This window comes from Silene latifolia, chromosome 9 (genome assembly GCF_048544455.1).
Source record: "Silene latifolia isolate original U9 population chromosome 9, ASM4854445v1, whole genome shotgun sequence".
NCBI lineage: Eukaryota > Viridiplantae > Streptophyta > Magnoliopsida > Caryophyllales > Caryophyllaceae > Silene > Silene latifolia.
The window spans coordinates 160,727,710-160,750,112 of record NC_133534.1 but is presented as its reverse complement, the minus strand read 5'-3'; the positions used below and the strand labels follow the sequence as shown (position 1 = coordinate 160,750,112).

Below are 22,403 nucleotides of genomic sequence, written 5' to 3'. Positions count from 1 at the left end.
TTGGTTAAGACCCGTAAGAAACCGACAAGATGACAACTTGGTTGATGAGTGGATTGAATCCCTTATTTCGAAGGATCGCCTACGTATTCGCGTGGAGCGAAATCAAATCCGACGTAGTTCGATCAAGGTGCATTAAATTGGCATTTTGATTGTGTGTACACACTCGAAGGTTTCACCTAAGGTATCATGTCATATCCCATTCTAGCCTGTAAAGTACCGTTAAATCCCGTGTCTGGGGTTAGGTGTAAAAGGCTTGGATCTTTGGGATGTGGAGCTTGGTGAAAATAGGTTCGCAAGGTAAACCATCATTCTGAAGGTTCGTTTTGTGGTGTTAAGGCCAAGGGCTATGGCTTATAACGTGGTTGGAAATGGTGTCTCAGGTTTGATGAAACCCGAGTACAAATGGGTTGAAAAATGATGTGGGTTCAAATTTCCATGTCTGGACCCTAAAGGTTGGGTGTAACAACACAAGCGGAATGATTCTCAAAATTCCCGACTATCCCTTTTCAGAATCGTCTCGGGAAGGACTTAGAGGGTAAAGAGGTTACTACTTAAGTTTTTGGGCTTCGCCCAATGAACTTCAACTATGGGTACTTGACTTGACTTCTGGCTTCCGTAACTTCGACATTCAACCAAAAGCGTTCTGCAATGACATCAACATCTTTTTTTTCTTTTTTCTTTTTCTTTCTTCTTTTTTCCAATTTTTTTTTTTTTTTTTCATTTTTCCATTTTTCTCTTTTTCTCATTTTTCATTCTTTTTCATCTTTTTTCTCTCTTTGAAAATGATCTTCTATTCATTCTCTTAGTCATAAATGGATACACCTTGAAAACTGGGCTTCGCCAACTAAATTGGGTTAGAACTAACAATTCCTTGTTAGAACGGGTTGGTTTCTTCTCTCTTCGTGAGGGGATGATTCTGTGGGAAAAAGGCTTGCCTTCCGTCATCGATATGGAAAACAAGGAGCTAGTCCGGGTTCGTCATAGAATCATCTAAAGGCTTGTCATAAACATTGGTTCAGATGGAGGTTTTCTACCGCCAGACATGGAACAGGTAAAGGAAACAGAAACGGGATCCTAGTGTACCTTACATTTTGAAACAGGACATATTTCTACCCCAGGGATTCCTTTAAGTGTGTTGTGCATTTTATCATGTTTCGGAATGATTGAGGATTAGAAACAAGACATATTTGGAAACGAAACTGCAACTTTTTTATTGGAATGAGAAATGCTTAACGGACTCGAAGAAACGATTCCTAGGACACACCCTAGGACATCGCGGAACAAACGACTCAAACTTCAAGAAAAGAAAGTCCTAGACTCGACTCGACTAAGAAAAGAAAACAGATCCCGACTCATAATTTTCAAATCTGGTCTTGAGCTTTCTCTTGTTCAGCTGTCCGCTTAGATGCTCGGCTCTTGTCCTTGATCCCTTTGATGGTCTGCCTCCATCCCGAGGTAGTCCTCTGAGGATCTACGCCAGTGATGAAGGTTAGTGAATCGAATTGTCTTTTATTAACTTCGTTAATGAGAGGAGTACATTCTAGAGCGAGACTCCCGACTTGAATTTCATTCTTCGGGTTTGGCAAGAATTCAAAGCAATCCACAAATATCTTCCCGATAAACACCCCTTTCAAGTGACATGGGCGGATAAGATGGGAGTAATCGACATTGTCTTCGACAGAAACAAAGTTGGCGTGATCGCCAAATGGATTGGTGATGTTATTGGGTTTAACAGCTGGGATCGGGAGCGTTCCGTTCTCAATCATGTCTTGAATTTCGTGCTTCAGTCGATAGCACCTTTCCGTATCATGGCCTTTCCCTTGATGAAAGGCACAGTAGGCATTTGGTTTATACCATTTACCTTGTTGATCAGCGGGAGGGTCCGGAGTTGGACCAATAGGCTTCAGCTTTCCTTGGGCTATGAGCCTTTGGAGAGCGTATGTATAAGTGCATCCGATATCGGTGAATGCCCTAGGTGTTTGGCGTTGCGACTTCTTCGATTGCCCTTCTAAGAGATTGATGGCTTCATCAATATGGGACGCTGCGGGTGCTTTTGCTTTAGATGACGAAGCCCCTTGGTATCCCTTTGGCTTCTCGGCTTGACAAAGAATTCGGACATCGTCCTCTACCTTTATCCCGATCCTTATCAATTCTTTGAAAGAACCAAAATTCTGGTATTTCAGAGCATTACGGTAAACAGGTCGTAAATTCTTCACGAACTTATCTACCATTTCAACTTCGTCAGGCTTCTTGGCTAGTTTCACGCTTTCAGCGCGCCATCTTGCAAGGAATTCAGTAAAGCCTTCTTTTTCTTTCTGTGTCATCACCTCCAATGTTCTTATATTGGTTTGAATCTCGACATTGTCAGCATAGTGCTTGCAGAATTCCACCGTAATATCTTCGAAAGTGGGGAAGTTCTTAAGGTCCAGATTGTAGAACCACGCCTTCGGGTGTTCATCCAGAGGTTGAGCGAAAATTTCAGAGAGCATGTCAGCAGGTACTCCCTTCAGTGCTAAGTACCCCTTATAGGCCTTAACACGGTGGACTGGATCTTCTGTGCCCTTAAACTTTGGGATATCAGTGAGTACCATGTTTGTGGGCAACTTATCCTGAACTGGGGCATAGGCCCTAGCGTTCTCATAGTGAATGTTCTTCCCCTGGGAGAGTTTCAAACGGTCTTCGATGAACTTGAACCGTTTCTCCAGATCAGTCAGAGGTGGGGTATATGGAGGTGAATCTTCACTCAGCTTAGATTCGATTGCATCCATTCGGGTCATCATGAGGTTTACGGCCTCGGTGAGCTTGTTGACATCTTCCATTGCTTGACGTCGGGTTTTTCGGCGGCCTTTCTACAAGAAAACCCCGTGATCGAGTCAATATTTAAAGTAAGAGCCCCTGCACACTTAAGGACACGACCCCAACTTGACTCAAACAAAGACTCGACTTGAGATTGACTAAACAAAGGTTCGACTCACGGTTGGATCTAGACCTCGGTTCACTTTAGACTCGACAAAACGACATGACTCAAACTGTCATAACTCGATTCTAAACTGGACTTGGTGTGACTAAACCCGTGATTGGGCTAACATAGCCCATGGGTTCGAGTGAAACGTCCTAAAGGGCCTAGCTTGGACGTTTTTTGTGGACTATCCTAGACCAAAAGGTCGACCAACATGACTCAAGGCCCAAGAGGTGAGCTTGGGTGACCCAACAAGGTCGTGTTCTAGACTCTTAGAACGAAACACACCCGGCCTAACACGGCCATGACCCGGACACGACTCGACGCATTTCATGCTTGGTTGAGGTTCGAGAAACATTTTGGATTGATTTTGAAAAATGAAGGATTGATTTGAAAATGAGATTTGAAATGGGCAAAGCATCCGGCTATAAAAGCTTATTTTGGGCCGAAATTTCTAGTCCTATTTGGGCGGCGTTCGCGTTTTTAAAACCATGCTATTTCGAAAATAAGTTGTTCAAAAGTTCGGTTTTGAAAAGGACATGGGAATTTTCGAAAATAAAGACTCGGGAAAACATATTGCACATTGTCATTCTCATGTTATAAGGATGTATGTTCCTAGACATCTCTAAGTCTCGGCAAGTCTTCTACAAGAAGGTCTATGCCCTCCATCCTTTTGCGGTCTTATAGAGCAAGGTGTCTTAAGGTAAAGTACCTAGAAGATCGTCCCCACTCCCAAGAACCACGCGATGCGAAGTGGAAGCGAGCAATGTGCAGCTTCCTGGCATAGTGGGACGTCGCCCCCCACGCATCACGAAGAAACGCTGGGACGGCCCGGGCAAGTCCTTAAGGGTTTATGCATGAATCGTAGCACTATGAGTAATGTTTTACTTTCCAACACTTTCTTTTCAAGTTTCACCTCGGAGGAAAAGACCCTAGAAACACAGTGTAACTAGTCCTCTTTTCCCCAAATGAGTCGCCAAATCGTGGACAAGGCCCTCGGGAACTGCGTCCGAGGGATCCACACCCGCATAATCGACTCGAGGTTCTTTCGAATCGAATTAAGACAAATTAGAGTCGCCACCAAGTTTTTGGGAACTTGGAACCGTTCAAGTCAACTTTACACCTTTCATCGAAAAGCATAAAGCCAATCGACTACGAGTGATTAAAGATAAAGACTTGTACCCTATATCACTCGATTTGAATGACTCTCGTAATCCAATGGTATTTAGACGGATCCACAAACCATAGATCTTGAGTAAGGGGTGAGGGTACGTGTTGGGAAGCCCATAAGGACACCCAACCCCGCCCGTCGATAACGGCCTCTACTAAGTCAAGTGTCGGATTTCAAACAAGGTCATAGCTCTTGCGATGTATGTAATGCAAACGTTGTTTTAACCCTATCATGTGACAACAATCTCTATGTCGTTTTAGATGCAACTAAACTAACTTTGTCAAAGTTGTAATTTAGCATGTGGGTTGATTAATCTAGCAACATATAACGAAACAAACAAGGCTTGATGGGGAATGGGGGAGCCGTTGGGATCTACCTATTACAAACCAGGCATTTCATGCCGACACAACAGTAAATTAAAGATACAACTCGATCTAAATACAATTGCTACATACAAAACAATACGCGACAATACACACGGCCGTTTGGCCTAGAAAACCGTGCACATGAGGGGTGGCCCACGGCTCACATGACACACGGCCTTGGGTCACTCCTCGTAATGTGTGCTTTCACTTAATCCCATCGAATTAGACATAGGGCTACGCACCAAAGCATGCATTAGCATAAACCGGGCCATGTTGCTTTAGACAACACGCGGTTTACTACGCTCCTACAAGCATTGGGAACAACCGTCTAACCAAACGAGACCAAGGTTTTTAGAAAAGGTTTTGACTCGATAAAAGTAAAACAAACTTGAAAGATTACAACTCGATAAACAAACTGTAAATTACAAGCTACAAAACAACAAAGAACAAAGGATAAACAAGGAACGGAAAACGAAACGAGAAAGGCAAGACACACGGCCAACTCACGGCCCAACCAACGGCTAAGACAAAGTCAACCTAGTTCCTAAGTTAGATTCATTGGTTAGATCGAATGATTGCGAAAAGGGATAGGAAACAAGTTAGAAAGCGAGTTAAAAACGATGTTGATTGATTGTCGCATGAGGGTGCATTCTACACGGCCTAAAGGGTCTAATTAGGTCAAATTCGCTAATTAATTTAACTCATCGAGTGTCAATAAGAAGGTGCTAATCACGCACTCTTATACTAGCGAGAAATTAGGTGAAAGAGAGAGATGCATTCAATTATTTACAGAATCGTCGATTGATTTTATAACTTACGTCGAAGCCACCTATCGTGTCTAATTAGATTATTAAATTAAATTAATGATATCTAAATATGTCGTAGGTTAACAATCAGAGGTTAAACTAACATACAACGGGTCCTAGGGTATGTCGATTTGGCCGAAACAAAAGGGGGTCGAAAGCGAAGAACGAAGTTAGACAATTGTTTTATTTATGCCCTACCTTGAACACGAGGATATGTAAATGAGACGGGGGTGTACGACCGACAGAAGGAGCGGTTTCTTTTCCCATCTCAAGTCAACGCGGGTGTTCATGGTGATACTTTAACTCATACTCGGACTAACTAGTTTCATAGTTAATTTAAAAACAATCGATAAACAAAACGGAAACAAACCAAAAAACAAACTAAAAAAAGGCATAAGAAAACGAAATAAAAAGAGGAAAGAGAAGGGGATTTGATGCACCCTCAACCTACATGTATCGTTGACACCGTCTTGGGTCGTAATCGATGGTAGATTTTATCTCGAGAGGCCGTCGTCGACGAAGAATAAAGCAAACACGCGTTTTGGAAAGTTTCTGGACAGCGATTTTAAAACAGTGATATCTCCCTCGTTTCACGACGAAAATTCGATCTAAAAGATGTTTTGGAAACTAGAAAGAGAGGAGAACAGGAATCTTAAAGCAACCCCTGCTCGTTTTGGGTTATTGGGCACGAAAAACGAGCACAAACAGAACTGGACAGACAAGAAGAAACCGCGAAAACAGAGTGTTATTTCACTCTGTTTTTCGAGGGATTTCGTGTACTCTCAAGGGCAATTTGGCTCGTAAATCTTTATCTAATGTGTAGATGGATGTTATGTGGTTAATTAGGAACCAGAAACTCGAATTTTTATGGAGGTTTGATGGAGGAACGAAAGGGTTTTCGAAGAGGACACACAAACAGTTTCAGTTTGTGTGTCGGTTTTGTTTAGGGTTTTTGGAGGATGTTTAGGGTTTGTTTCTGAGGTTTAAAGCTTATGGGTGATGGTTGGATGTATGGAGCGGGTTTGGGCTCGGGAATTGGCTCGCAAAAACAGGGGGGGCTGCATTGATGCGGGCTGCTTGTGAGGGGTTTGGGACGAGGATTTGGGCCGTGGTTGGGGGGTTCGAACAAGGGTGGATGGGTATTGGCTTAGGTGGGTTAGTGTACTCGAGATTCGTGCCAATTCGCAAAAGAAACGGGCTCAAAAACCGAGCTAAAATCGAGCTCAAAAACACACGGTTGAAACGAGTTTTCTTCGCTTTTAAAATCGATTTTTCAAATCAATTAACCCATTAAAATAAATGACTTTTCAAATCAAATATATTCATAAAATGATTTTTCAAATCAAATATTTATTTTATTTTCAATAAAATAAACTTGAGAAAATAAATTCTAAAAAAGCTTTAATTTAAATATCATTTAAATTAGTAAAATGAATTCACTTAAAAAACATTAATTTAAATATCATTTAAATTAATAAAATACTTCATCGACGACGCCCATTCTACCTCGTAAAACGAGCTCCAAATAATGACAATGACAACTAAAGAATACATGTGTCCTATCATCATCGGGTGTTTGTCGGGTTCTCTATAAATTCCAATATCGACGGATACGGGTATCTACAAAATTCGTCGTCCCAAAGACCACAAACTTCATTGAGTTGATCATTGAAAATATCTTGCTTAGATGGAGACAACTCTCCCAATTTCTTCCCTTGGCCAATGAGGCCATCCTCTTCTTCCTTGGTTGATTTTGATGAGCTTTGCAAGCTCTCCTTGTCACAATTTACTTGCTCTTTGAATGGAGCATCTTCAATTTTCTTCCTCCATTGGAGTTCCGATTTCTTCCTTTCATCTTTTCGGCTATAGTGATCAATCATGAAACATGGCTCATGCAAACGAGGAGCTCTCATAGTCTTGTCAAGATTAAAAGTTATGCTTTCATCTCCTACTTCTAGAGTGAGCTCTCCATGTTTCACATCAATCACCGCACCGGCGGTGTGTAGGAAAGGTCTTCCTAGGATGATTGGAATGTTGGAATCTTCCTCCATATCAACAATGACAAAGTCCACCGGTATGAAAAAACTTCCCAATTCGCACGGGGACATCTTCCCATATCCCTAACGGTGTCTTCGTCGATCTATCGGCCATTTGGAGTGTGATGTTGGTGCATTTAAGCTCTCCCATCCCTAACCTTTTACTTACCGAGTACGGCATGACACTCACACTAGCCCCTAGATCACATAAGGCTTTGTTGATCGTCGTGTCGCCAATGGTACACGGTATTGAGAAGCTTCCCGGATCCTTTAACTTTGGAGGTGAACTCCCTTGAAGTATTGCACTACTCACCTTAGTGAAGGCGATAGTCTCAAGTTTCCGGATCGACTTCTTCTTTGTGAGGATATCTTTCATGTACTTTGCATAGGCCGGAACGTGATTGATTAATTCCGTGAAAGGAATTGAGACTTCTAAATTCTTCACAATTTCCATGAACTTTCCAAGTTGATCATCAAATTTGGGCTTGGCTTGACGACTTGGAAAAGGAAGTCTAATCACAATGGGCTCCTTCTCTTTGGCCTTGTCTTCATTTTTCTTTGAACTTTCTTCTTTTGATGATTCTCCATCTTTGGAGTTTTGCACAATTTCTTCCTTTTCACTAGCTTCCACAACTTCATCCTCAACTTGCTTCTTCGGTGCTTCATACCTTGTACCACTTCTCAAGTGAATGGCACTAACCGTTTCATGTCTAGGGGGATTACTTTGAGGTGGTAATTGCCCCTTTTGTCTTTGTGAGCTTGAAGATGCTAGTTGAGTCAATTGTGTTTCCAACATCTTGGTGTGAGCTAGAATGTTGTTGATGGTGGTTTCTTTTGCTTGGCTATCTTTTTGCATTTGGGTGAAAAATTCTTGTTGATTCTTTTGCATTTGGAGGACCGCTCTTTGGACATCAAAACCTTGGTCATTTTGGTGATTGTATGGATTTTGATTTTGGTAACCTTGGTTTTGATTGTAAAAGGGTCTTTGATTTTGGTTTCTCATGGGTGGTGGAGTGTATGTTGTTTGAGGGTTTTGAACATTTTGGCTTTTGTATGAGAGATTTGGATGGAACTTGGTGTTCTCATTGTAAAAATTGGAATAAGGGGTACCACTTTTATATGCTTGGAAAGCATTCACTTGTTCGGTTGTTCCCCTACACTCACTTGAGTCATGACCCAAAGTTCCACAATTCTCACATATCCCGCTTGGGATTGATGAGGATGCCGTCATGGCATTGACATGATGCTTCGATGATTTTGAGTTTTCCTCAAGTCTAGCCATAGCTTGTTCAAACTTCAAGTTGATTGTATCGATATGGGAGCTTAGTTGGGCACCTAATTGAGTAACGGCGTCCACTTCATACTTTCCTCCTCTAGTAGCCTTGCGAGGCCTACTATATTGTGAATTGTGGATTGCCATTTCTTCAATTTTGCTCCAAGTTTGGTTGTCATCAACCTCGGTGAACATCCCATTCGATCCCATATTGAGAATGTTCCTAGAATCTTCATATAAACCATTCCAAAATTGTTGTACCAAAAACCATTCGCTAAGTCCATGGTGAGGACATGAGCGACAAATTCCCTTGAACCGCTCCCAAGCTTCATACAAAGACTCTTCATCCCTTTGCTTAAAACCCGTAATTTGAGCTCTTAGCATGTTGGTCTTTTCCGGTGGGTAGAATTTTTTGTAGAAAGCTAGAGCCAACTTCTTCCAAGAATCTATTCCAAGGGTGGCCTTATCAAGGCCCTTCAACCATTGCTTTGCGGTGCCGATTAAGGAAAAAGGAAATAAGACCCATCTAATTTGGTCTTGAGTCACGCCCGTTTGAGAGATAGCATCACAATAATCGCAAAAGGTTTCCATATGAGAATGAGGATCCTCACTAGGCATCCCCCCAAATTGGCTCCTCTCAACTAGTTGGATGAAGGCGGACTTGGCAATAAAGTTTTCGGTGAGATGTTGCGGTGTAGGATTACCATTTGGTAGATTCTCCTCGGTGGGTACGGAGTGTGACGAGAATTTTGCCATTGTAGGGGAATTTTGTGGGGTATTGTGTAATGGGTTTTCTTCTCCTTCTATTGCGAAAGGATTGACAAACTCACTAGTGGGTTGAACAACTTCACCAACACCTCTCAAATTCCTCCTAACAAGTCTCCTATTGTTCGTCAAGGTTCTTTCGATTTCACGGTCAAAAGGTAACAATTCACTTTGTAACCTTCTAGACATGCAAAATATCAAACAACTAAAAAAAAATTAGAACAAACCTTGAGGAGTTTTACTTCCTCAAGGTGAAGAAAGACACAACTAATAACAATAAAAAGAAATCTAAATCAAACAAACACCGTCCCCGGCAACGGCGCCATTTTTGATGCGATCCCGCTAGGTGTTCACAAATTAAGATGTGGTCGTTGGTCACGGTCGAATCAAAACACAATTTATAGCTTAACAAGCAACTCTACAATTAGTAAAGAGGCAAGTAAAGGTCGGATCCCAAGGGACGGGAGTTGAAATGAGATTTCTATTGTAACTAGTGGTGTCTAAGGGGTGTCACAAATTGGGTTGATGTAGAAGGTTACTAAACTAGAGTAACAATGAAAATAAACAAGCAAGATGAATAAAAAGGGGTGTAAACAATTGATTAAAGGCACTAGGGTGTCATGGGATCATAGGGGAATCATGGGATATGATCATACAAACATGTTCTCAAATTATAAGCAAGCAATTATTGTTGTGATGGATTGAGTTGGGTTATATCTTACAATCCTAGGAAAGTTTGGGTCCCGGAGCCGAATCGATTAGATTGTACAACACCTACAAGTCGACTTAATCTTCCCTACTCAACAACATGCATGGTCTAATGAGACTCGAGTTGGGTTATGTCTTACAAGTCTCATTGAAAAGATAGGAGATGATAGTAAATGCAAGGATTCATAGGCTTAGCATTTCATCAAATATAACATGTGCATGAGTTGAGATCAAAACAAGCAAGCAAATAAAACATGAAAGCATATTAATTTAAGCATGAATCATTCCCCATGTTGGTTTCCCTAATCACCCATTAACCCTAGCTAAGAGACTACTCACTCATTATCATGTTTATCATGCTAGCAAGGTTGTCAATCATACCAACAATATGAAACATGATGAATAAATGAAAGCAATTAACAATAATTAAAAAGGGATTAAGAGATTATACCTACTAATGATTCCAATAATAAAGCAAGAATAATAGAAGTACTTGAATGCTAGATTGAGAGGTTGTCAATCTCCCAATAATAACCCAAATAATCTTCAATTACCCAAAATAAAGGATGAACAAGAGAGAGATTAAAGAACTAAAACTTGGATTAAAACTTGATTAATACTTGATTACAATATTGAAGAGAGGTTTGATTCATATTAACTACACTAATTATTGATAAGAAGAACATGCTCCTCTAATTAGCCTAATGGGGTATTTATAGTGAAAATTAGGGAGGATGCATTAGGGTTAACTAAGGGCTAAACTAGTAATTACACTTTTTAAGTTGAGCAAGGAGGACCCGGTATTTTCTGAGAGAAGGGCTTCTCTTTTCGTAGCTTGAAGAAGACAATCCGTCTTTGTGAAGAAATCCGGCGGAATAAGGTCGGGACGGCCGGATTTGGGCGATGGAATCCGAGCGGATTCTGGGGAATCCGGACGGATTGTTGAGGGTGAATCCGAGCGGATTCTGGCACGGGACGCTCGGATTGGGCAGCACGGACGGATTGCTGGCAATCCGCTCGGATTGTCAGTCAGCATAGTAACTTCTTCTTTTCTTCCCTTTTCTTCATAAATTCCTTGGGGATTTCCTTGGGGACTCAAGGATCTTTCCTCAACATTGCTCTTCTACTATGATATGTACAAAGGCCTTCTAATCTTGTCTCTCCTTGATGCTTGGTCATTGAATTCGATCAATTTAGTCTTGTTTTGCCATGAAAATGCAAGATTCTTACTCCATTCCTACCAAGGGATCAAAATCTCAAAGAATATGCAAAACAAAGAACTAAAGATAAGAAATGACCCAAATAAGCACTAAAAAGCATGGAAACAAGGCTAATTCGGGGGCTAAATATGCGCCAATTATGGTCACATCAAATATCCCCAAACCGAACCTTTGCTCGTCCCGAGTAAAGAGGTGACAAAGACTAGGACCAATACTAACTTATCCTAATAATATAGCCGATATGAGACAATTAGCGGGTCTCACTCCGCCCCTTCAACTCACAACAAGACAACCATGAGGTAGGATGCCTTCTTGCAAGGCAAGGTGGGTCTTGCCAAAATGGCGACACATCCAAACATTAAGCACACAAAAACACATAATGGATGCATCTACAAAAAGAATAGCCACTTTCCTCATCTAAGTGGCGGAAATTATCTACAAGGGAAGCAATTCAAGGGTACACAATCCTTCATAGATGCAATTTGTTCAAACTACTAAGCTTAGAAGGATACCAATTAATCACCTCCAAAATGTGTCAAGCTAGGGTACCTTTGTCCTCAATCGTTAAATGCTTTTGTCAAGAGTAGACTCCCTATGGTGTTAGAAACACTGGAGGATCGCGGAATTCCCCCTCTTGCCTAGACAAGAAGAAGGGTCGTCCCCTCTCTACCATGCACAAAAATGGATACGGTGGATAAAAGGGACCAATAGTATTTGAGTTTCTCTTTCGGAGTTTGCTTTTGTTTTTGTTTTTCCCCCCAATTTCTTGTGGCATTTGACATTTGAGAACACTTTCTTTGCCATTTCTTTTTGATTTTTGGCATTTCAATACTTGACAACTTTTTTGCATTTCTTTTTGAACATATTCAAAGTCACCCCAATTCGTAACGAGGGTGCCTTGTATTTGAAGCTTAGGAGTTCTATTTTTGCTCCTTTTTTTCTTTTGATGCATTTTTTCAAAATTTCTTTCACTTTTCATTTCATTGAACTCAAATTGATTTCTTTTTTTGTGCCCATTCCCTTTTGTTGACAAAAATATGGTAGAACATGGATGAATGATGGTTGCATGGTTTCAAGGGTCACCTTGGAATAAACGGTAGCCAAGGAGTTATCACATCACAAGGTACTCTTGACTAGGCCTTAATCCATGGGTCAAAGGATACTAGCATGACACATCCTAGGGTGTTTTACAAGTATTCTAACAAGCAAAGTCTTAAGAAGAAAAAGCATCTACTAGGGCCTATTCTAAACGGATGGTCAACCAGGAGATACCTAAAATAGAAAGTCTATTTAACAGATGACATGGATAAAACTCGCATATTACATGAATCAAACTGCCATGATAGGGGTGGCCTTTTGAGAGCTAATGCATTAGTCTAGAAAAACTCCTAATACTCTACACTAGTAGAAAAAACCCCTATTACGACGCAGTTATCGTGGCGGTTCTAATAGAAACGACGCAAAAAGCCCAATAATTTGGCGGGACGGAAATATTTTTGTATATTGGAGGTCTATAATGGCGGTTAAAGTAAGAACCGTCGTGATAATATAAGTTTTTTATGGCGGTTCTAAATTGGAAACGCCACCATAGGTCAATAGTGGCGGTTCTATTAACAACCGCCGTTAAGAATGACGCTAAAAGTTAATACAAAGATATAATTTTTGGGCTAAAAACCGCCATAATATGTTTTTGTGTCGGTTCTAATTAAAACCGACTTTAATAGAAAAATTAAAAAAAAAATGAAAAACTCTAAAAACCCTTAGCATTTTATTATTCATTCAATCAACCGCCAAAAACATAGCTCTGGTTCTCGTCTTCTTCATTTCACCGCCAAAACATCGCCCCTCACAATTCAACTCCGACAATCGAAAACCTCGCCCCTCACCGGTGTTTCCGTCTACACAGCAGAAGCAACGATACAAAGCAGCCACCGCCCTTTATCCGCAACAACTTCAAAGGTACTTTTGACCATATTTAATTGCAATTTACAGTATCTTCATTACCAAATTATCACTATCATCAAATTAATTGTTATTGTATTGTTGTGTTATTAAATTATGAATTATTGAATTATACAAAGTAGCATCTCCATTAGTATAATTGGAATACTTGTTTTAGGTTGGTAAAATATCGAGTTTAAAGTCGGGTATTTGCTGCCCCTGTTTGTTTCAGTATTAGTCGTTTTTGGGGATTATTTTGTGCCGACTTGTAGTGTGTTGATCGAGGTTGTCAATAAGAATCTTCAAACGACCCCTTATAAACCTATTAACATGAGTTATCAGACCATATCAGACCATTCCCATTAGTTATCAGACCATATCAGACCATTCCCATTAGGTATTATGCAGTTGGAGTACACACCCTGAATAACCAGCTTAGTATAATTGCATTCTTGAAACAAATGAACTGTAGTTTCTGTTCCTGCCTTACAGATGCAGCATTGGCCAGTAAGACTCACCCCATACCTAAATAATACTAAGGTGATGGTCTGATAGTGTCACTCATGGTATAATTGTCGTCTATCAATGCATTCGGAAACACATTTTCCTGCAATAGAGTCTGTGTAAGCGTACTACGTCTACTAGTAATTTTGCAATTCTGAGCAACGTGTGATAATTGAACTAGTAAATTCTCAGAGAACTCAAATTTACCTCTTCAAGAACTGCTATGAGCAGAGGCTGGGACGGATTGAGTGGCACAAAATTAAATTTCAGTCATCATCTTAGCCTTTTTTTTGTTTTAAATAAATATTGTGTTTGACAATGGTAGATTTTAAACCAAAAAAGGTGGGTTTATAGTTGGCAGGAAGATAGGAGTAATATGGTGATGGTCTGATAGTGTGTCCAAAAAAGGTGGGTTTATAGTCGGTGTCAACCGTATAACTAATGTACCTAGTAGCTCGGTCTTAATGGTGGTGCTAGGATCTTGTTGGCAAGTTGTTCCAGACTTGGTTGTTTATTAGGATAATTGTTTGGAAACCTCGCTGAATAAGAAATTTGAGTGTTTTCCGTGATGGGTTCTTAACTGTATGTGGAGGAATGCTGGAATATATACGTTGTGGATTTACGGTTGCAACTGGTACTTCATTTAGAATTTGTAGGATTTTGTTGATGATTCGATTGTAGTTCTAAACTCAAGTCTAACCAGGCAAACCAGTCGAGAGGAATTAGATGAGTAACTAGAGTTGATGTTCCCTGTTTCAGTCGGGAGCTATTCAGAAGTATAATGTGTGTTGCTGTTTGCATGTGGGGAGTTTTACCTATATAGTTTTGCACTAGTTGTAAATGTTTACTAACAGCACATCCAGCAAACAGGTATTGATGCCTTTCATTGCTGATCCCACATAAATAACATACCTCATCTTGTCCAAATCCCATTCTCACCATCCTGTCACGGGTTAAAAGCTTCTGATGAGCAGCTGCCCAATATATGAATGAGTGTTTAGGTATAGTATGGGCATTCCAACAGAAAAATCTCCACTGAACAGAGGGTTTAGCTTGCCTCAACCATTGATACCCCTCCTGAATAGTATAGGTAGATGATTTACCTAACCATTGATCCTGAACATAAGCATTCTTGAACAGGTTTAGGCTGACAAAATACCTTTCAAACCAGCAGAAAAATGGTGCTAGGGCATTACATGTCAAGCACATGACCCTAACTCCTTTTTAATTAAGTTTTATTTTATTACAAAATAACACTCTTTTAACCCTAATTTTTTACAACCCAATCAGTCGTTCACTTCTTTCAACTTTCTGCTGCAAGTTACTCCTCTTCAACTTCTGCTTCTCTTCCATCTCCATCTCTGCTTCTCACCTTCTCTATTTTATTATCTTTCCTTCTATGTTTTTCTCTTCTTTTTCTTTTTTCTCTTCTGCTCTGTTTTCCCATTTTTTTTAAATTCTCTTCTCCTCTGCCATTTTTTTTAATTCTCTCTGCCTTTTACTAACCCTAATTTTTTACAACCATTTTTCTCTTCTCCTCTGCCTTGTAATTATAGCATGGATCGAAGTTGGATGTATGCAAAACGTGATTTTGAATATCTTAAAAGGCTCAATGAATTTATTACTCAAGCTGTTGAACATCAAAGACGACACGGGGATGATGAACAACTCATCTGCCCGTGTAGCACATGTAAGAATCGAAAGAAGGTGAATTCTGGAAGTGAAATGCGAGATCATTTGATATTAAAGGGATTTAAACCAAATTATACTGTGTGGATATGGCACAGAGAGAAAGAGAATGACATTCCTAATTGTCCTAATGCCGTAAATGTTCAGAAACAAGTTGATAATATTATGGTTGATTTTGAGGTAACTGGAGAGGGTTATAATAACAATGAGGTTAATGAGCAGAGTGATGATAAGGATTGTCATATAGAGGGTGATAATGTCGATCAGATGATGGATGATCTTGAAAAAGATTTTGTTGATTGTCCGGAAATTTTTCAAATGCTTGTTAGTGATTCAAAGAAGCCGTTATTTCCGGGTTGCTCTAAATTTACCCGTCTATCAGCGGTGTTGAAGTTGTACACCTTAAAAGCTGGGAACGGGTGGAGCGATAAGAGTTTTACTGCTTTATTGAAACTCTTGTCCGATATGTTGCCGAAAGGTAATGAGCTTCCCACTAACACTTATCGATGTAAGAAAGTGTTGTGTCCCCTTACTACGAATTATCAAAAAATCCATGCGTGCCCGAGTGACTGCATTTTGTACCGTAAAGACTACAGCGACTTAGATGAGTGCCAACGATGCAAGAAGTCGAGGTATAAGCTTAAAGAAGGTCGTAAAAAAGGGGGGGCCTGCCAAGACCTTATGGTATTTATCAATAATACCATGGTTTAAGCGTTTGTTTGCAAATCCGAAGGATGCAGAGTATATGTTATGGCATGACAAAGGGAGGAAAAAAGATGGCAAGTTACGACACGTCGCTGATGCTCCTCAGTGGAGAACAATTGATAGAGATTTCCCGGAATTTGGTAGTGAACCTAGAAATTTAAGATTAGGGCTTTGCACGGACGGAATTAATCCCTTCGGAACTCAAAGTACACAACATAGTACTTGGCCAGTAATGTTGATAATTTACAATCTCCCTCCTTGGCTTACTACAAAGAGCAAATACATTTTATTGACCATGTTAATATCAGGTCCTAAACAGCCAGGTAATGACATTGACGTGTATCTAGAGCCACTGGTAGAGGATTTGAAAATGTTGTGGAATGTTGGAGTAGAGGTGTTTGATGCAGCTAGCGGTTCAAAATTTCAAATGCGTGCTATGTTGTACTGCACTATCAATGACTTCCCTGCGTATGGTAACCTCTCGGGTTATAGGCTGAAGACCGATAAGGGGTGTCCTGTATGCGGTGATGACACAGAGGCCGAATGGTTGGAGCACTCTGGGAAATATGTGTACATGTGTCATCGTCGAGGGCTTGACCCGGACCATCAATATCGTAAGAGGAAGAAGGCATTCTATGGTAAAACTGAACACCGGTCAGCCCCTTTAGTTCTAAGTGGAAAAGAGTATCACGCACGGGTTAGAAACATCAGTACAGATTTTGGAAAACCGTACAAACCTCCACCAAATGGTGTATATCACACAAAGAAGTCCATCTTTTGGGACCTACCTTATTGGGAACATTTGTCGGTTAGGCATTGTATTGACGTCATGCACGTAGAAAAGAACGTATTTGATAGTATTATTGGGACTTTGTTGAATATGCCTAATAAAACTAAAGATGGTGTGAAAGCGAGACTTGACATGGTTGCTAGGGGTCGTTCCGAGGTAAATCCAATTCAGAAGGGGAAGCGTACCTACTTACCCCCAACTTGCACGACATTGTCCAAAAATGAGAAGAAGGTGGTGTGTGAATCTGTAAAGGGAGTGAAGGTGCCGCATGGATATTCCTCCCACATAAGTAGCCTTGTTTCTATGAAGGATTTGAAGTTGGTGGGATTGAAATCTCATGATTGCCATATTTTGTTAACCCAGCTGCTGCCTATAGCTATCCGATCTGTTTTGCCTAAGCATGTCAGACAAGTCATCACAAAGCTTTGTAAATTCTTTAGTGCAATAAACGCGAAAGACATTGATCCAGATTCTTTGGATGATTTACAAGCTGATGTTGTTGTGGTACTTTGTGAGCTTGAAATGTACTTTCCAATTAGTTTCTTTGACATTATGGTTCACTTAATTGTTCACCTAGTGAGAGAGATAAAACTTTGTGGACCGGTATTTCAGAGAAGCATGTGGGCGATGGAGCGAGAGATGGGAACCTATAAGAGACGAATGAAGAATCGATATCGTCCCGAAGGCAAAGCATTATTGAAGCAACGATTGCTTCGAGACACTTGGATTTTGCCAAGATTATTTGAATATTGTGGAACCTCTTGGACTTCCTACATCTAGGCATGAAGGAAGGCTTGAAGGGAAGGGTACTTTGGGAAGAAATGTCATTACCGTTGAGCGTGCTTTATTTGACAAGGCACATATGTATGTTTTGCAACACATGACGGAGGTTCATCCATATTTAGAGAATCACATTGCCATATTGAAAAGACAGTATCCAAATAAACATGAAGCTTGGTTAATAAGTGAACACAATCGATGTTTTGCAGAGTGGTTTAAAGAAAAGGTAATGACGGAGTTGTCAAAGAAAACACACGAGATAAGTGACAATTTGAGATGGTTAGCAAATGGACCAAAGACTACCTTATTTTCTTATGAAGGATACGATATCAATGGGTTCTGCTTTTACACAAGTCGCCAAGATCAGAAAAGTACAATGCAGAATAGCGGAGTTACTGTTGTTGCATCATCTGTAGAATATGTTGGAAGGGGTAAGCAACTGGTGGATATAACACGATCATATTACGGGGTAATTTTTGATATATGGGAGCTTGATTATGTGGATTTTTCGGTGCCCTTATTTCGATGTAAATGGGCTGATTGTGAGAAAGGCATCAAGGTTGACGAGATGGGATTTATTTTGGTTGATTTCAATGTTCAAGAACATATTGATGATCCTTTTATACTTGCATCTCAAGCGAAACAAGTTTTCTTTATTCAAGATCCTTTGGAAAATAACCGTTCAGTTGTCCTTTATGGTAAAAGGCGCATTCTCGGGGTGGATGGTGTTGTTGATGAAGAAGAGTACGACGAATTTGATGAACCTTCTCCTATTTCTACAAACTATCAAAATGTGCAAGTAATACGTGATGAAACTTATTTGCGTGAAGATCATGATGAGGGAATATGGTTTGATAACCCAAAATAGTTGTTTTTCTTTTTAAAAGATTAGATATTCATTTTATCAATAATGTTTGGTACATTATATATGTCCCTTTCCTGAAATGGCAAAACAACTTTGGTATCTTCAGGCTTGTGTTGGACTTCTTTGCTGTTTGCTTTCTTGGACTTTCTTGTAGCTTAGGATATTAGGATTGATGGAAAAATAATATGGAGACATAATTTGAGCAATTGCCTTAAGAACTCAGGTCATTTTCTTGATGGTTCAGAAACATAACATTTCAGGATTCAACCTTGTCTTCAAAAATTCTTATCTCTTGATACAGGTTGAAATAAATGGCTTGTGATGGCTTGAATGAAAGCTAAGGATGTTAGCTTCCATTCCCAGAAGGAATTAGCCCTTGAAGTGGCCTAGAACTTGAGATATGATTTTCTTACTAAGAGCAGGTCAGAAACCAACATTCAGCATTCGTCTTGAACAACTGCAGTGACTTAGAAAAATCATAGCTCATAGATTAGGAAGGTTAAAAATGCCCAACATGCATCAAACGAAAGCTAATGATGTTAGCTTTTCTTGACAAAAAGAATTACCCAGAAATACCCAGTAGATTTTGAGTTATTCAAGTCTGAACACAGACATGTCAGTTTCAGAAACAGCATTGCATTCAATCGTGACAGTCTTTGAAGGCTTATTGTGAAAAATCCACAAATTGAATCTTGTCGATTCCAACTCCATAGGAAAGTAGACTTCTTCAAGATTTTATCCATGTAAGGAACAAAAATTTTCACCGTCTAAATCCTGAGATATGGCCATTTGAATTCAGACCTGATATTCTGAAACTGCTGGAGTATTTCAGATCTGTCTGATTCATTTGAAAAATGCATTTCTCTCAAGATAAAATAGCTTTTGGTCCTATTCCAAAGCTCATAGCTAGTTAACACCTTAAACTTTCCAATGATATAAGAATCAAAGGTTTTGCATGAGTAGAACTTTAGATATTGAGCTTCAAAGTCAGGTCTGTTGGATTTGATGTTTAGAGTGCAATGTAGAAACTTGTTTTTCTTCCTCTGAATTGCTTTCAAATGTGGCATTCCCTTGGGCAGTACCATGGACTATTCCTTTGGCATGGAAATGAAGGACCCCTCACCCTAGCTCCTGCTGTAGGTGAGTTTAATGAGTTTGGTCAGCCAGAGCATTAATTGTTTGATAACTCCGTACTCCGGAGACTTGGGCCTTGTTTGGATAGAAGGATTCTGAACCTGAAACTCAAACAACCATAATTTAAAAATGAGATGAACTATAATCTGATTGTCTGATATTATTAAGAGGTTAAAAAATATAGAAATTCGAAAATTTGGGCCTGATGTCACTCTTAATTTCAGTACTCAAGTCTTGATAGTATGAGTTGAACCTTCATCTTCTTCAGAGCTTTGTCCATTTTTGCCTTATGATATGCTCTAACACCAACCTTTATTTATTTTAGGTACTCGACATGAGTCAAAACGAGATGACTGAAAATGAGATGAGTGAAAATGAGATCAATGACTCTCGTTCGGAGCAAAAGACGAGAGGCGTCACTACCGGAAAGCACTTAAAAGAACTAAATCCAGAAGACCTATGTATTGACTTTCATGAGTTTGGTCAGCCAGTGGGGCAATACCAGGCGCCATTTGTCAATGACATCGGAGTTTTAGTTCGAAATATCAAGATCACATACAATGATTGGAGAAAGGTACCACTGGCCGAAAAAGAAACAATTTGGCAAGAAGCAAAGGTATAAAGAACAAATTTAACAACTTGAATGTTTATTTAAATTATGAGCTTTTTATATGGAATATTATCATTTGGATATTGTTTTTATTTTTCTGTTGCAGATCACTTGGAAGATTAAAGATGACACGAATAAAGAGCATGTTCTAAAGATGATGTCAAAAGCATTCAAAGAATTCAGGTGTACGTTAACACGCACTTACATTACCAAGACCATGAAACATAAGGATGAAAAAGTGGTCGGGGATACTCCTGTTGGTAAATATGATCAAATCAGGGCAGATGTTTGGGAAGAATTTAAAAAGCAACGCATGGATAAGAGCTTCTTGGTGAGTATGATTTATAATGTAATACTAAATTAATTTAGTGTTTTGGTAAGGACTGAAATAAATGAACCAAATAAAAAGGAAAAACAGCAACCTTAGGCTGCTTAGCACCTTGGGTGGAACCTCATAGCATTATAGTCTGATCCTCAATCTGTTTAGCAACCTTAGGCTCGCTAGCAACCTTGGGTATGTATATTTCCTGTTAGTTGGACTGGAGTATGTATATTTCCTGTTAGTTGGACTGGAGTATGTATATTTTGGCTTGTTCAGTCGACTAAAATGCATATACTACATATGGGGATAGTTGCTATAGTTTCATTTTTTTTAAGGATTATGGTATCTACTATCTAGTTGCTTTTGTGACCAGAGTGATTCCAATTGAGTTCTCTTTGCTGAGGTGAATCATGCAGACCTATCATGGTGATAGTTTTCATTGTTTTGACGTCTTAACTGCTTTTTGACTCTTTAGCTTGCTTTACCTCCACATGTTGAGTATTTGATTCATTTAGTCTACCGTGATAGTTTTCGTGAGCTGAACAGCACCTAGCATTTATTTTTGTGGAGGAGTCTTTATTCAGGTATTTAGGATTATTATTATGTATTGGCCTTCTTTCTTGTAAGCAAAATTGAATGGGCAGTGGCTGAAATTTTCCTGGAGATGAGCTTGTTTCATATTTGCAGAGTCATGTATTTGGTGGCCTGTATCTTGTATCTTGTTTACAAAAGTAATTTGTGTAGTGACACCAAATTATATGTGACCAAATTGTAGGAAAAAAAGTGCCAAGGCTCGAGCCTCCCAGAGACATAACAAACATCCACATTTTTTGGGAAGAGCCGGATATCTTTTCAAGGAGAGAAAAATGGTTTAAAGAAGAACTTTCGCAAGAACTTAAGCAGAAGAAATTGGATAATGATAATGTTGATCCCAATCTTGTCAAAGAATCAGTTAGTTTAGTAACTAAACGCATCAATGAGCGGGGTTATTTATGGATTAAAGCACACACCCCATCATCTAATGCTCCTCTACCTCACACACAGAACGTGATAGAAGAATACGTAAGTAAACTTTATTGTTCATTAATTTAGTATCATTCTATGCTCCATTGGTCATTGGTAAATAATTAGCTAACACACACAAGCAAGTTAACCTGGTACTTTCTTTGAAACTTATATTTAATTGCATGTCATGGTCCTAATTAACTTTTTGAACTATATTCTTAGAAACATTGGAAGGAAAAGGAGCAAAAAGGAGAGTTTGTTCCTACAAGATTTGAAGATGCATTGGCCAAAGCATTAGGAAACCCGGAACACAATGGCAGAACAAGAGGAGTCGGAGGTTTTGTTGGTCTCTCCGAAGTTTTTGGAAAACCATCAAGCCGAAGTACTAATGGAAAGAAATTTTCTGAAGATGAAATTCAATTGGTAATTGAGAAGGCAAAGACGGAAGCAAGGGAGGAGTTTAAAAGACAAACCTTTGATGAGTTGAGCGTGATGATGGAGAAGAAATGGGCGGAAATGATGGGAAAAAAGTCTCAACTAGATGATGTTAATACTGAACGTTCATTTACGGATCCATCAACGCATCAATGTGATCCAATCAGTCAGTCTACTCATCAAATTACTACTCACCAAATTGACCCCTTTGTTGAATTAAAGGTAATATCACCACTTGGTCAGGCTGCTTGATGATGTTGCTTCTGTCTAAACCAGTTGCTTATGTTTGTTTTTCAACTTATTTTAGACTCAAACCTCCA

General features: G+C 39.6%; 1 protein-coding gene and 1 non-coding gene across 2 annotated transcripts; both read left to right on the top strand.

Moving 5' to 3' along the window:
• Positions 1-8,887: 8,887 nt before the first annotated feature.
• On the top strand, positions 8,888-8,994 carry LOC141602942 (small nucleolar RNA R71). Its single transcript, XR_012524844.1, has one exon. It is a non-coding gene; the product is annotated as a small nucleolar RNA R71 (small nucleolar RNA).
• Positions 8,995-16,182: 7,188 nt separating this feature from the next.
• LOC141601825 (uncharacterized) lies at positions 16,183-17,712 on the top strand. Its single transcript, XM_074422131.1, has one exon. It carries the CDS (start codon positions 16,183-16,185, stop codon positions 17,710-17,712), a length of 1,530 nt encoding a protein of 509 aa, XP_074278232.1.
• The last annotated feature ends 4,691 nt before the right edge of the window (positions 17,713-22,403 follow it).

What these genes read in the sequence shown, in the direction of transcription:
- LOC141601825 (XM_074422131.1), top strand. Translation starts at nt 16,183, where the DNA reads ATGTTATGGCATGACAAAGGGAGGAAAAAAGATGGCAAGTTACGACAC.